The sequence below is a fragment of the Podarcis gaigeae genome (genome assembly GCF_964106915.1).
Source record: "Podarcis gaigeae genome assembly, chromosome: 18".
NCBI lineage: Eukaryota > Metazoa > Chordata > Lepidosauria > Squamata > Lacertidae > Podarcis > Podarcis gaigeae.
Window position 1 is genome coordinate 11,942,495 of NC_139696.1, and position 13,912 is coordinate 11,956,406.

The 13,912-nt window shown below is 49.7% G+C and overlaps 1 protein-coding gene across 4 annotated transcripts in view; it reads left to right on the top strand.

Annotated features, from left to right (window-relative positions):
• The window catches only part of HOMER3 (homer scaffold protein 3), a 39,068-nt gene extending 25,745 nt beyond the window's left edge, over window positions 1-13,323 (top strand). For 2 of the 4 annotated variants that reach the window (XM_083720654.1, XM_083720656.1), the window contains 3 exons: window positions 6,006-6,113; window positions 8,546-8,626; window positions 10,188-13,323. In XM_083720654.1, coding sequence (XP_083576780.1) covers window positions 6,006-6,113; window positions 8,546-8,626; window positions 10,188-10,376 — 378 coding nt within the window. In that variant the 3' untranslated portion in view covers window positions 10,377-13,323. The remainder of the gene's footprint in view (window positions 1-6,005; window positions 6,114-8,545; window positions 8,627-10,187) is intronic. The other 2 variants (XM_083720655.1, XM_083720657.1) reach the window with 1 other exon arrangement.
• The last annotated feature ends 589 nt before the right edge of the window (window positions 13,324-13,912 follow it).

Here is a 13,912-nt window from a genome sequence, read left to right on the forward strand (position 1 = left end):
CCTGGACACCGGACCTTTGCCTTTGCCTCGGCCTTTTCCACGCGATGAGCTTTCGCTGCGCTGCTCTGTCTTGGCCCTGGGATATCTGCATTCCCTCTTCATATGGCCTAGACGTCCACACGAGTAGCATTTCACTGCCTTCAAAGCTTTGGCGCCATCTGGTGGTTCCACTGCACTCTGGGATGACGTCTGTGAAGACTCCCCCTTGCCCATGCAGCTATCACCCTGGCGGTCTGCTTCATTCTGAATCATGGCAGTATCACAGGCTACTGTGAGTTGAGCATTTGGCTGATTGGCATCAAATTCCCCACTTGCCTCATCCAGCCTTCTGCAGCTAGCCATCATGACTTTGGCATTAGCCTTCTGCGTCATCTCTGCTGCTTTAAATCAGGCTGCTTCATACAAGCTGTGTCTGTTTACAGCTGCTTCAATCCAAAAGCAAATTCAAAAACAGCCTCTGCTTTGTGAACCTGTGCCTTTCTGCTTAACTGCTTTGCTTATCTGCAGCTGCTTCAAACCGCATTCCAAAGGCAAGTTCAAAAGTGAAAGTTCTCTCTGCTGTCTTAAATTCATGCTGCGACACTGCTGCAGCTGCTTTACTTTCGATTTCCCCCAGCATAGGAAAAATCTATCCCTCTAGCCTTTTGCCTGTGCCACGGCAAAACCGGCTATAAAAGTTCAAAGTCCAGCCATAAAGCCATTAATTAGAAGCTGGCAGGCTGCCCAGAGCTGTAGCACATACCTCATCAAATCATCTTGACGCGCAGAGATATCGTCCGATCCGGCCCTCTGCATTCCGATCCTTTGCCGGCACTCCAATTCTTTGCTCCTTTGTTCCTTTGCCAGGAGCCCGACTTCTGGAGTCCATTCTCAAAACACTGCGTTTTTCTGGGCCCATAACCAAATGTTGGAGATAAGCAGTGTCCAGTGCACAGCGGAATGATGAAAAGTACGTGCCAACATGCTCTATATTACTTTATTTACACTTCAAAGCTGGTAATTTACAGAAAAACATTTTCCCTCTGCCGGAGCAGAGAAAGGCATCCTCTCTCCTCTAAAGCACGGAGAGAATCACACTCTGAACTGCAAAGAACAGTGAAAAACAGGAAACCAGTGTACGTCACATCCAGTCTCCTTTCCCGTGAGAAAACCCAACAGCACTTGACTGTTGAATGTAAACATTGTCTTGTGACAAGCACTTCGCTGCTCAGTGAAGGAAGCAGAAACCAACAAAAGCCTCAGCGCCTAGGACTTGCCGATCGAAAGGTCGGCAGTTCGAATCCCTGCGGCGGGGTGCGCTCCCGCTGCTCGGTCCCAGCGCCTGCCAACCTAGCAGTTCGAAAGCACCTCCGGGTGCAAGTAGATAAATAGGGACCGCTTACCAGCGGGAAGGTAGACGGCGTTTCCGTGTGCGGCTCTGGCTCGCCAGAGCAGCGATGTCATGCTGGCCACGTGACCCGGAAGTGTCTCCGGACAGCGCTGGCCCCTGGCCTCTTGAGTGAGATGGGCGCACAACCCCAGAGTCTGTCAAGACTGGCCCGTACGGGCAGGGGTACCTTTACCTTTACCTTTAGGAGACTTTAGTTTGGGCAGCTCCCTCTTTGAGCAACTCACCCGATTGCTCTGCACATAGATCTCTGGCGGAATCCGCCCCCATTTCCCAGCAGAAGCTGAGGCTTTGGGGACAGGTCCCCGCAGAGGATAGTTTAATCAGGATACGCCCCAGACACTCAGAGCTTGGGGGAATCGGCACCAGATCCGCCACTCATCTCTGGGGAAGTATTTTCATGTGGCAGGAGAGAGAGAGAGGCATGCGCGTAATTCCTCTCTCAGAGGTCGCTGTGCACGTCCCTGGCTTCATTGCATGGCGTGGCGAAAGACGCCCCTTGCTTGCTAATATTAGCTCCCGCCCAAGGTCGTCAGGTTGGGGAGGGGAGTGGGAGAGGGAGAGTGAAAGAGAGAGCGCAGCCACCTCTTGTCAAGCCCCCCCCCCCCGGCCACTTCAGTCTCTGCAGACAAAGGAGAGGTCACTGCCCCTCCCTGACTGGTACAACTCTTTTTTGCCAGCGGGGGTGGAGGACGGGGACTGGGAAATACACCATGCCCTCTGTCTCTTTCTCTCACCCTCCCACCTCGCTTTTTGGCCATTATCAGCGCATGCATAGCTCCGTTGGTTAGAGCATGGTGTTGATAAAGCCAGAGCTGCAGTTTTAATCCCCGACCCTTCTGCAGGCAAAGCAGATGTCCTGCCAGAGAACTTTGGCACGGTTTGTTGAAATAAGCCAAGGATCTAGCCCTCAAGCTTCTGGTTAAGGGGCTAATTGAACTAGGAGCCTTGTGCTGTCAGACTGCGCTCTGCATTCGTGGCAGCACCTCTGCCCGCTCTTAGACAGGGGCCTTCCCTGCCCCACCTGGAGATGATGGGAACGGAACTCAGGACCTTATTTGTGGAGAGCATGGCCTCTGCCGCTGAGCTACAGCCCCTCCTCATTTCTGGGGGGGAGGAAGGGAGTTTGTTCCCCACCCCTCTGATACACACACAAAACACACACATTCCTTCTCCCTCTTTCGAAATGTTAACCATAAAAAACTGAATTTTGTTAGGGCTAACATATGCCTGGATTTTCCCAGACATTACTGGGATTTCAAAGGTGGAATTGACATCTGAGGGGAATTTCCAAAAGTTTGCGCTTTGTCCTGGATCTTAGGCAAGTCAATCGAAAACTTGTGCGGGGTTTTTGTTCAACAACTTTTGGGGTGTTCTGGTTTTTACTTTTTGAAATATGACAATCCCAGTTTCACCCGCAAGCACCTCGAACAGGGAAAGGTGAGCTGTCAGCGTTTTAAATAAATCAACTTAAATGGAGACACTGGAGCTGAAATTCCTCTGCTGGTGGGGAGGGAAGTGGTGGATTCTGAAGGCAATTCTCTACAAGGCGGCTTCGCTTTCAGGAAATATCAAGGTGATCTCTCCTGCGTTAGTCATACTCTGAGCAGACTCAGTCGCCTGAATGACTCCAGCCCATCAATTCCAGTACATCGGTTGTAATGCCACTCTTCGACTGACGTGTGTTTTTTAAATTTCACTTCAGTATTTGGTGGGGGGAGAGTTAACATCCAGTGGATCTTATTGTGTTTATTATTTCTTTTTTGCACGCTGGAGGTTTTGGGAGTTGTGTTTCGAAACCCTGAAGCCTTTTGCAAGGCTAAAAACACAACCGTAATATGGAACGGAAACAAATTTGTGAGAAACAAATTCGGGAAAGCCCAAATGCCCCTTGAAAAACAACAGGCCACACTAAAAGCCCTGCTCTGAGTTACTGCGTCTAACATTTTGGGGCCTTGAAAGAGAAACCTTCATGCAGAACACAGCGACCTACTGGGTATGTGGAATGTCAGAAGCGTCTGGGGGCTGGATCCGGCCAAAGGGGCCCAGCTAAGCCCAGCATCCTGTTCTCACAGTGGCCGGCCAACTGCCCCACAGGGAAGCCCCCAAACAGGACATGAACCCCCAAACAGAACCTCATGGGTCTTTTCTTCTGATCCTGCAAGATCGCCCTTGCCTCCTTCAGCTTGTCTCCATAGCCAGGAGGGCTAGAATCTTCCTTTCCTCAAACGTCTGAGGTTCCAGATTTGTCCCTGGGATCTTGCTCCCTTTCCCAAGGCTCGTCCCACCACACTCCCCCCCCCCCGCCTTTCCAAAGCAGCAGCTGCAGGCTTGAAGAATGCACTTCTAAAAATGCAACCCTCCATCTTGATGAATAATTGACATTCCCCCTCTCTCCAGCCGACCCCGTTCTGCAGGCAGCGGCATTCAGAAGAGAGGCGGTGCCTGGCTACCTCTCTGATGGGTTGTTGGGGGGGGGGGGGTTTGCAACAGTGCCTAGGGCTGCCGGCACAGCTTCCAACGACACAGGCCTGAGGATCCGGCCCTCTTGCTGGATGCTTTTGCATCAGCTGGCCTGGCTTTGCGAGGAAGGGCAGCAGCAGGAGGAGGAGGAGGAGGAAGAGGAGGGAGGACATGCGAGGTCGCCTCCTTTGTGCTGGGAGAAAGGGCGCATCGAAGCATGGCTTCCGTCTCAGGAACATGGGCAGCTGTCTTGGAGCCAGGCCAGCGGCCCCATCTAGCTCAATATTGCTGCTCCAATGCGTACGCTCTCCTGATCGGCAAAAGGCCTTGTCTTTCAGAAGACGGCTTTGGTTGCCCCCCACAAATTGGCTATAATTGATCAACGGCGATTGATGGCTGCGCTCTGCCTGGTAAACTTTGGGGATATGGCGGTACCTTGAGTGAGGCTGGAATTTAGCACCCATAAATGGATCTTCTCGATTCTGGGTCTTCTCAATTGTGTGCCATTCACCTGCAGCAACGACCTTTTGGGATATGATCTATAATGAAATCAATAAACAAATTCAAGTGATTTTTCCAAGAGGCCAGAATCCTTCCTCCTGGGGATCCTAGACAGCAAAATCCCAAAGGAAGACTCAGCTCCAGGGAGAGCGATTCTCTGTGCCCAGAAAAGGAAGGAGGAGAGAAACCCCCTCAAAGGAAGAATGGCAGATGAAAACATTGGAATATGCAGAGACGGCAAAATTGACAGCACTGATAAAAGATACAAATTTAGAACCGTTTAAAGAAGACTGGAAACTTTTTCTAGTCTATCTAAAAGTTAGTTGCCACATGCAAAGACCCCTGTGGGGTTTGAAGTATAAAAAGAAACCATCAGAACGTATTAAGAAACATGTTAGAGAGGATGAAATTAGATAAGACGGAAACTTAAAATGCAATATATGTAATTTGAGTTATAAACATTGATGTTGTGTGAGCAGGAAGTCACTAGTTTGGTGGAATTGGAATTTAATTGTTGAGTAACAAATGTAACTTTCTATATCAAAAAAAGAATAAAATATTATTACAGAAGGTGGGGAACCACCAAACACCCCCAACAGCGACAAGTTTTACAATTTACCGTGGGGCTGGTGAACTTCTGACCTTCTGGATGTTGCTGAACTACATCTCCCAGCATGCTCAGCGGTCATGGCTGATGGGAGTTGTAGTCCAATCACACCCCGAGGGCCAAAGGGGCTTACCCTGCTTATGCCTTACAGACAGTCACCCTACTAGTCCGTCAAAGAAGTTTTTGCCTAGCACAAAAAAAGGATGTTGGGGAAGGCATAACTGCAGATGGATCTTTTCTCCATCATTTGTGAGGAAGTGAGGGTTTTGCGGGAAATGATGTATAATGAGATAAAAAAGCTGTTTAAAGTGATTAAACACCCCCCCACCCCACCGGAAGCCTTTTTCTTAGGAATTATAGGGACAGAAGTTTTAAAAAAATATGATTAGGTTCTTTATGTATGTAACACCAGCAGCTAGGATTCTCTCTGCACAAAAATGGAAGGAGGCAAACTTCCCACCAAAGAAGAATGAATAAGTAAGGTGACGAACTACGTGGAATTGGTAACGTTGACAGCCAAAGTAAGAGACTCTGACAATGACAGCTTTCTTGGAAGAATGGACGTCCTTTTCAGACTATTTAGGGAAATAGTATAGTTTGGTGAACTCGCGAGCTGGATTAGAAATATGAGCAACGGAAGGAATTTGAGAGAACAGCATTGATGAGTTATTGGTATAAGACACTGAAGGCTTTGTGCCGTGGGGGGAAAGTAAAACACCGCAGAAAATGGGCCGGGAAGTCTGGAAAAGACCAACTTGTTATGTATTGAAGTATGTATGTTAAACTTTTGAAAAGTGAATAGAAATTATTATTTTTAAAAAAGATGTCAGGGAAGGTGCCAGGAGGGTCTGGCAAAATCCTGTATGGAGGAGAGGTGGAGCCCCGGGGGGGGGGGGCACCCAGCCCTGCCCCGCACCCCCTAAGCCGGGCTGTGCGGCATCCGGCTCCCCAGCCCTGCTGGCGCCAGGCCTTGGGGAGCTGGGGTGCCGTCTCTTCCTTCGTCTCTTCTGCCCCTCAACCTGTCCGTTCTCTCATCCTCTTCCTCAGGTGGCCGAGCTGGAAGCCCAGAGGGGCCACGAATCCTCAGGGGAGGCCAAGGAGGAGTCCAGCCCAGCCCTGGAAGAACTGGAGCAGTTGGTGAAAGCCAGGGACGAGGTGAGGGGCCGCTGTCGCCCTCCTGGTGGCTCAGAGGCAAAGCTTACGATATCAGATGGTGGTTTTCTGCCGTGGCTTTCCCCATAAATTTTCATCAACACAAAGAAGCCTTGCTGTATTCAGATCTTTCATATTTGTTCTTGGTACCTTACTCTCTCTCTCTCTTTTAACATAATTTTTATTGAGTTTTTCCATATTTCATTACATTTTCATTACATAAATCCATAACTTGCTCAAACAAAGCATCGACCTCCTTCCCTCCCTCTTTCTGACTTCCAAACATCTTTTACAAACTCTTCGCATTTCTATAGCCACTTTTTTACCTTATATCTTCTTTTGACATTCACCTCCTTATATGTAAATCAGCTCCTTATTTTCACATTACGAAACATTTCAATTCAAGCCTACAAACGTTTTCAAATGTTTACAATTTTCTTTCATATAAAATATAAATTTGCTCCAGTCCTTTTGAAACAGTTCGTCACGCCAATTCCGGATCTTGGTTACTCTCATTTTGAAAAGATATCGTCCCACATTCTGCACATAAAAATAAACAAATTTTGATGCTATGCTATATTGCACAGAAATGTTTAAATGCTTCTTAGCTGTCCTGGAATCTTTCTGCCAGACCAGGGTGGCGACATGCCTTATGAGAGCCACCGTGTCTCATGGTCTTATTGTTGGATGAGACATCAGGACAGTCTCTCACAACCCTTTTGCACACTTCCTCTTGACTGGGCACAGGGCTGCCCCTGTTGCCCCAACAGACCAACACCCCCCTCTCTTTCACACCCACCCACGACAGATTAGCTGGAGTTCCCCCATCCCTCCTCTCCCTGCCAGCCCTGCTCCCTCCTCCATCGCTCTCCTTTCCACACCAGCAGCTGCCAGGAGCCCACACTCCACCTCTGCTCTTGCTGGGGCGCCAATTAAATTAACAGTTTAAAGCAGAGGTTTAATTACAGGGCAGGCGCCTGCTCTAGACGCAGATCCGCCTTTCCGAGAATGCTGCGCAAGGCAGAAACTCGTGCGCTGGTGAGAAGAGGCTCTGTGTTCTCTTCTCCATGCCCCCCCCCCCCACGACTCATAGCTCTAAGAATTAGCATTTCTGTAAAGAGGAAGTGGGCAAAGCTGCAGCCTCTCAGGATGGGGGGGGGGGCTTTGTTGCAATTTGCTAGGTGTCTGAGGTGTCCCCCGGGCAGTGCTGTGGTTCAGCCCTGTGGACGTAAATGAAGGAGCGAGAGCTCCTCTGAGCATGTGCAGAGCCCCGGGATTTGAGACTAGGATAATATTTTATTCAAAGAATTTCATTTATGAAAAAGAGAGAGTGAGGAAAAAAGAATGTGAACGAAAAGAAAAAACACTGTTACATTACCATACATTAATATACAGATGTGTATATTCTTATTATGCCAATACATCAAACTTATGAGTAGGCATTGGGGAGAAATTGGGGTTGTCCGTCAAAAAAAAGGGGGGGGGAGTTCCTGCACCTCTTTTTCTAGAAAAAAACCACTGGCATCAAGTATTTCTAAAATGACATGTCAAAATAACACACAATGGGAAAATAGGTTATTGCATGCAGAAATGTGACTATCCAGAGGGGCAGGTGCATTAATTGCCTCTGTGCTCCTGGCATCGGCCTCTGAGTTGGCTCATTGTGCAGAAGCGCCGAATCGCAACCCACACGTGCTCAGACGCGCCGCTGTGGGTTGCGAACGTTCGCAACCCGAGTGTCCGCTGTAGTTTTGAAAGCTGCAACCAAACCACGTTTTGCAAAACAAATAATGGGGTTGGGGGGAGGGCTGTCTGACCAAGGCTGTGGACACATATCCTCCAACATCTCCCCGATGAAAAGAAGGATGTCCTATTCAACAACAACACCCTGCCCATGTGACTAGGTTCCACCAGCCACTCTAGGCAGCTTCCAACATATATAAAAGCACAAGAAAACATGAAACGTTAAAAAAAAATTCCCTATCCAGGGCTGCCTTTGGATGTCTTCTAAAGGTGTATACTTACTTATCTCCTTGGCTTGGGGGTTGCATAGTAGTCCAATATTTCTCCACTGAAAAGAGGGATGTTCTAAGGAAAAGCGGGATGTTCCAGTATCAAATCAGAAACTGGGACAGCTTTTGTAAATCTGGGACTGTCCCACTAAAATAGGGACACTGGGAGGGCCTCCAAACATATCTCATATAAAGCTTGTGTCTCCCCTTGCCCAGAGAATCCTGGGAACTGTAGTTTGCTAATGGTGCTTGGGGTGGTGTTTTGTTCGCAGTAAACTACAGTTCCCAGGATTGTGGGGGGAGCCGTGATCTTTAAAGGTATAGTTCTCTTTTTTGTTTCATAGAATCATAGCATTGCAGACTAGGAAGTGCCAAAAAGAACGTTCTTCCATTCCTGTTTGTGTGTTTTTTTTAAACGACCAGGAACTACGGCAGCTAAAGGGTCAGAAAGGAGGAAGCTGGGAGACGGATGAAGAGTGTGAGGACACCCGCCAGAAGGTGCAGGTAATGGGGGGCAGGAGGGGGGGTTAGGGTGCAATGGTGACTCAGCCAAATCCCCCTGAGTAGAAGCACCAACTTTCCCCCAACCCCATTTGCTCCTGATTAAAAACATTGCTTTGCCACCCCCTAAGTGACTTAGGCTGGCCTGCCAATTCCTGTAACAACAATTGTTTTATTATTTGTACCCCACCTTCCTGACTGGGTTGCCCCAGCCACTCTGGGTGGCTTCCAAGACACATAAAAACATAATGAAACATCAAAACATTAAATACTCCCCTATACAGGGCTGCCTTCAGATGTCTTCTAAAGCTTGTATAGTTCTTTACCTCCTTGACATCTGATGGGAGGGCATTCCACAGGGCAGGTGCCACCACCGAAAAGGCCCTCTGCCTGGTTCCCTGTAACCTCATTTCTCGCAGGGAGGGAACCACCAGAAGACCCTCGGAGCTGGGCCTCTGTGTCTGGGCTGGATGATGTGGGGTGGAGACGCTCCTTCGGGTATACAGGGCCGAGTCTATTTAGGGCTTTGAAGGTCAGCACCAACACTTTGAATTGTGCTTGGGAAAGTAAAGGTAAAGGGACCCCTGATTGTTAAGTCCAGTCGCGGACGACTATGGGGTTGTGGCGCTCATCTCGCTTTACTGGCCGAGGGAGCCAGCGTTTGTCCGCAGACAGCTTCCAGGTCATGTGGCCAGCATGACTAAGCTGCTTCTGCTGAACCAGAGCAGCGCACAGAAACGCCATTTACCTTCCCGCCGGAGCGGGACCTATCTATCTACTTGCACTTTGACGTGTTTTCGAACTGCCAGGTTGGCAGGAGCAGGGACCGAGCAACGGGAGCTCACCCCGTCGCGGGGATTCGAACCGTCGACCTTCTGATAGGCAAGCCCTAGGCTCAGTGGTTTAGATGACAGCGCCACCCGCGCCCCTAGCTTGGAAAAGTACTGAGAGCCAATGTAGGTCTTTCAGGACTGGTATTATGTGGTCCCGGCGGCCGCTCCCAGCCACCAGTCTAGCTGCCGCATTCTGGATAAGTTGTAGTTTCTGATTCACCTTCAAAGGTAGCCCCATGTAGAGCGCATTGCAGTAATCCAAGCGGGAGATAACTAGAGCATGCACCACTCTAATGAGACAGTCTGCAGGCAGGTAGGGTCTCATCCTGCGTACCAGATGGAGCTGGTAGACAGCTGCCCTGGACACAGAGTTGAGCTGCGCCTCCATGGTCCAAAATCACCCCCAGGCTGTGGACCTGGTGTTTCACACTGACCCCATTCAGGACCACACCCGCCCGCCCCCTGTCACCCTGAAATAGCACTTCTGTCTTGTCAGGATTCAGCCTCAATCCATTTCAGCCATCCATTCTCCAACCACCTCCAGGCACACACACAAGACCCCCGCAAAAGAAACATGGATTGAACATTTCTGGGGAACTAACTGAGAGGTGGTCTGTATGCAACCCAGGTGCTCTTCCCTGGGGGGCAATGGTCCTGGGAGGCCAGCAGGAGGGTCCCTCATGACCACAGGGACCCTGAGGTCATTCTCCTCTCCCCCTTTTTCTCGCCAGGACTTGGAGAGGCGCAACACAGACTTGGAGCGGCGCCTTCGCCTGGCTGAGCAGTCTCTGTCGGAGACGCTTTCTGAGCGGGAGAAGATGTATCACGAAGTGGCCAAGGTGGCGGAAATCATGGACATGAAGATCTTTGAGCTGAGCGAGCTGCGGCAGGACTTGGCCAAGCTGGTGGAGAGCAACTGAGCCTGGGGGGAGGTGGGGAGGCTGCCCCGATGGTTCCCCTCCTGGCGGAAGCGGACAGGCGACGTGGCTCTGAAGTGGGTAGCTGGTGGGGCACATTTTTGGTCCTCCAGAAATGCTCCTCCAAGAGGATGCTGGACATCATAGAATCGTAGAGTTGGAAGGGAGCCTGAGGATCATCTAGTCCAACCCCCTGCAATGCAGGAATATGCATCTGTCCCATAAGGGGATCGAACCTGCAACCTTGGCATTATCAGCACCAGGCTCTCACCAGCTGAGCTATCCTGGCTGACACCTTCAGGCTTCTTTTTCCTGGCCTTAGTTCCCTTTCGGATGCTTCCATTTCTACAGACCCAGTTCTCCTTTTCTAGCCAAGTTAGTACGGTGGTCCCCCCGCTTCCCTGATCCAGTAGGTTTTTGATAGAGAACTCTTCTCCTCCCCCTCCCCCCCGCCAGCCTTACCAGAACCAGCGGCTGATTCAAAAACCTTTCTTGTAATCCTCCTAGCTGAGTCTTTTTAACAAGCTTGCTTTTTATAGATTATCAGAGACTTTCCCCTCAAAAAACCCCCCAGAGGGAACCTTGACTCTCTTCCTGGAAGTAAATGGGGCTATTTTCTTCTCTCCGCCCCCCACTCTCCTCCCAACAACACCCTCCTTCCATTGTACGTTTGGTTTTCTTTTCAAAGCGAGCAGTGACTTTGTCTTAGTGGGGTAATGCGAATGTGGGAATGAATATTCAGCTTGGGAAAGCTGGCAGGGGAATCTGGGGTGTGTGCAGGGGGGGGGGAGTGGGGTGGGTGCTAATGTCAGAGGGGAAAAGCTATTTCCAGGGGGTCGGTGGGAGAGGGGCAGCAAGCCAAGCCAGCTGCCAATCTGGCAGGTTGCCCAGTTCTGCAAATATTGTGTGAAACCAAGAACCTGACCCTCTCCTGCTTTGAGAAGGAAGTGCAGCTTGCTCAAGGAGTCTTATTCCAAGAAGTCAGGCAGGAGTGTGATCCATTGGCAGGAACATAGGTCCTTGTCTGCTTTGCTAGCCCAAAGGTGATGGGACCTCTGGCCCACGAACCGAAAATATTATTATTATTATTATTATTATTTGCAGTGCTTTTCTTCTAGAAAAAAAGGTGCCGGTACTCACTATGAAGTTGTTCCACTAAGTGCCACATTTTTAACCAGTGCTTTTCTTCTAAGAAAACAAGTGCTGGTACCTGCATACGCCGGAGTATCCCGTGGGGGGGGGGGGGAGAGCACTGATTATTGGTTGTATGCCGCCCTATAAACCCGCAGGTTTCAGGGCGGTTCACAAGATAAAATCACAAGATAAAAACACAAAATTCATTTTAAAAACCCAGTAGTCCCCGCTCCCCAACACATTTTAAAAGGGCATTGGATGTCAATCAGCTAAAGACCTGGTTGAAGATGAATGTTTTCACCTGGCACCTAAAGGTGTATAATGAAGGTGCCAGGCAAACCTCCTTGCGGAGAGCCTCCCACAAACAGGGAGCCACTGCAGAAAAGGCCCTCTTCTTGTGTTGCCACCCTCCAGACCTCTTGAGGAGGCACAGGGAGAGAGGCCTCAGAGAATGATTGCAGGGTCTGGTACGTTCATATGGTCCACAGTGCTACAATGTGGTTCCCCAACCTGTTCCCACCTGCTGCACACCTGACGATGGCAGTGCCAGCCCACTCCATTGCAATTTTCAATTTGCATGTCTCCATTAGGTTTGAACCACACCCAGACTTCAGAGGCGCTTGCTGTACCTGCCAATCCACAGTTACGGCAAGCGCCTTTAAAGGCGCTCTCTCTGCACCAGTCAGCTGATGGGTTGTTCCAGGTGTGATCCACTGGGAAATGGATCTACAAAAGAGGAGAATGTTTGAGCAGTTTGCCTCGCATTTGAGCTGCGGCTGGAAGGAAGGAACAAATCAGTGCTCTACAGCCAAAGCCCTCTTTCTGCCGCGCCCTTTCTTGCCATTGGGCAGAGTGAGGTGGCAGCCTTAGGCAGCAGAAGGTGGGGGGCAGGCAGTGGGCACACCCTTGCCTTGCACCTGCCAAGCTAGGGGGCTGCACCATTACCTGCGTGTCCAGTCAGGTTGAACACATAGAATTTGGAGGGAAGGGGGCTAATACTGGTCTAGCGCATCCAAGACACACAAAATTAATGTGCCCAGGGTTAGTCAAAGCTCAGCGCCAGTTTTGCTTCTCCTATTTTATTTTAGTGGTTTAAAAGGAGAGGAAAAGTTGAGACAATGGCCTGGGAATTTGCCATGCAGCTGCCTTCACCAGGCAGACTGATATGCACACCCCATGTGAAATTTGGCAAATTTGAAAACTCCACTTGCATTTAAGGTTCTAGTCCTCCTGACGTTGAAGAACCCAAGAAGAGACCATGCTTCTGGGAGGCTCAGATACAGGCTTGCTTGTTTTCTCTGAGCATCCAGGTACAATGCCTCCAAGACTGGAGGCTCCATTTGTCTTGCCATACCTACTGTACAGCGACAGGGCTATTTCCCACAAACCTGCACTTTTCTTGAAGTTCTAAACCTCCCCCCCCCCCGAAAGAAAATGAAAACTTGGCCCTAATTGGTTTTGCAAATCTGATTATTTGTTGCATGAAGACGAAAGCTTGGACAGATTTGGGGAATGCCCAGTGAAAGCTCTGGAAACCAGGTGATGCTGAAGGGGAGGACGGGTGGGTGGGGGGTCGAACTGGAATTATTTAGAGTGGGGCTACAACCCCTCCGTATTTAGCCAAAGCAGATTATTGTTGTGTCTCTCTAAGACTAAGTAGACAAGAGTTTTAGCCTGGTGACGAATTCAGAATGTCCCCGTGTCGCAGAAAGAATGTATTCAAGCAAACCTGTGGATTGTAGCCTGTGTGTAAGTGACCTGACGATTGTCGGGTTTTACTGGAGGTGTTCAATAAGACAAAGCAATGGTGGAACTACGACCCTGGGTGTTTCTCTCCCCTTGCCTTTCTCTTTCCTTCCCCTTTAATTGGGAACTTAATTGTGAATGGGGCTTGGCAGCGTCAGCCAAATCCACCAGACTGCTCTTGATCTCGAGGCCACCCACTCCTGGGCTGCTCAACGCACATGTTGACCAGGTTCCAGCCGGAATCTGTTTCAAAGCTCAATTGCGAAAGAGTTCAAGATCTTTCTGGATGCTTTCTTTTTCCGCAACTCTGCCATGGAGGGAGAGGGCAGTCTCCCAGGCTCTGTCTCCACGCCTGGAGGCATCCATGCTTCTGAGTCCCAATTGCTGGGAAACGGAGGAGTTAAATAAACCCGATGGATGGAGGTCCATCCAACTTCAGTTTGAAAACCTCCAATGAAAGAGAGTCCACCAACTTCTGAGGTCATGGAATCGTAGACTTGGAAGGGACCCCGAGGATCATCTAGTCCAACCCCCTGCAATGCAGGAATCTCGACTAAAGCATCCATGGCAGATGGCCAACCAACCTCTGCTTAAAAACCTCCAAGGAAGGAGAGCTCATCACCTCTCGTGGGAGTCCATTCCACTGTCAAACAGCTCTC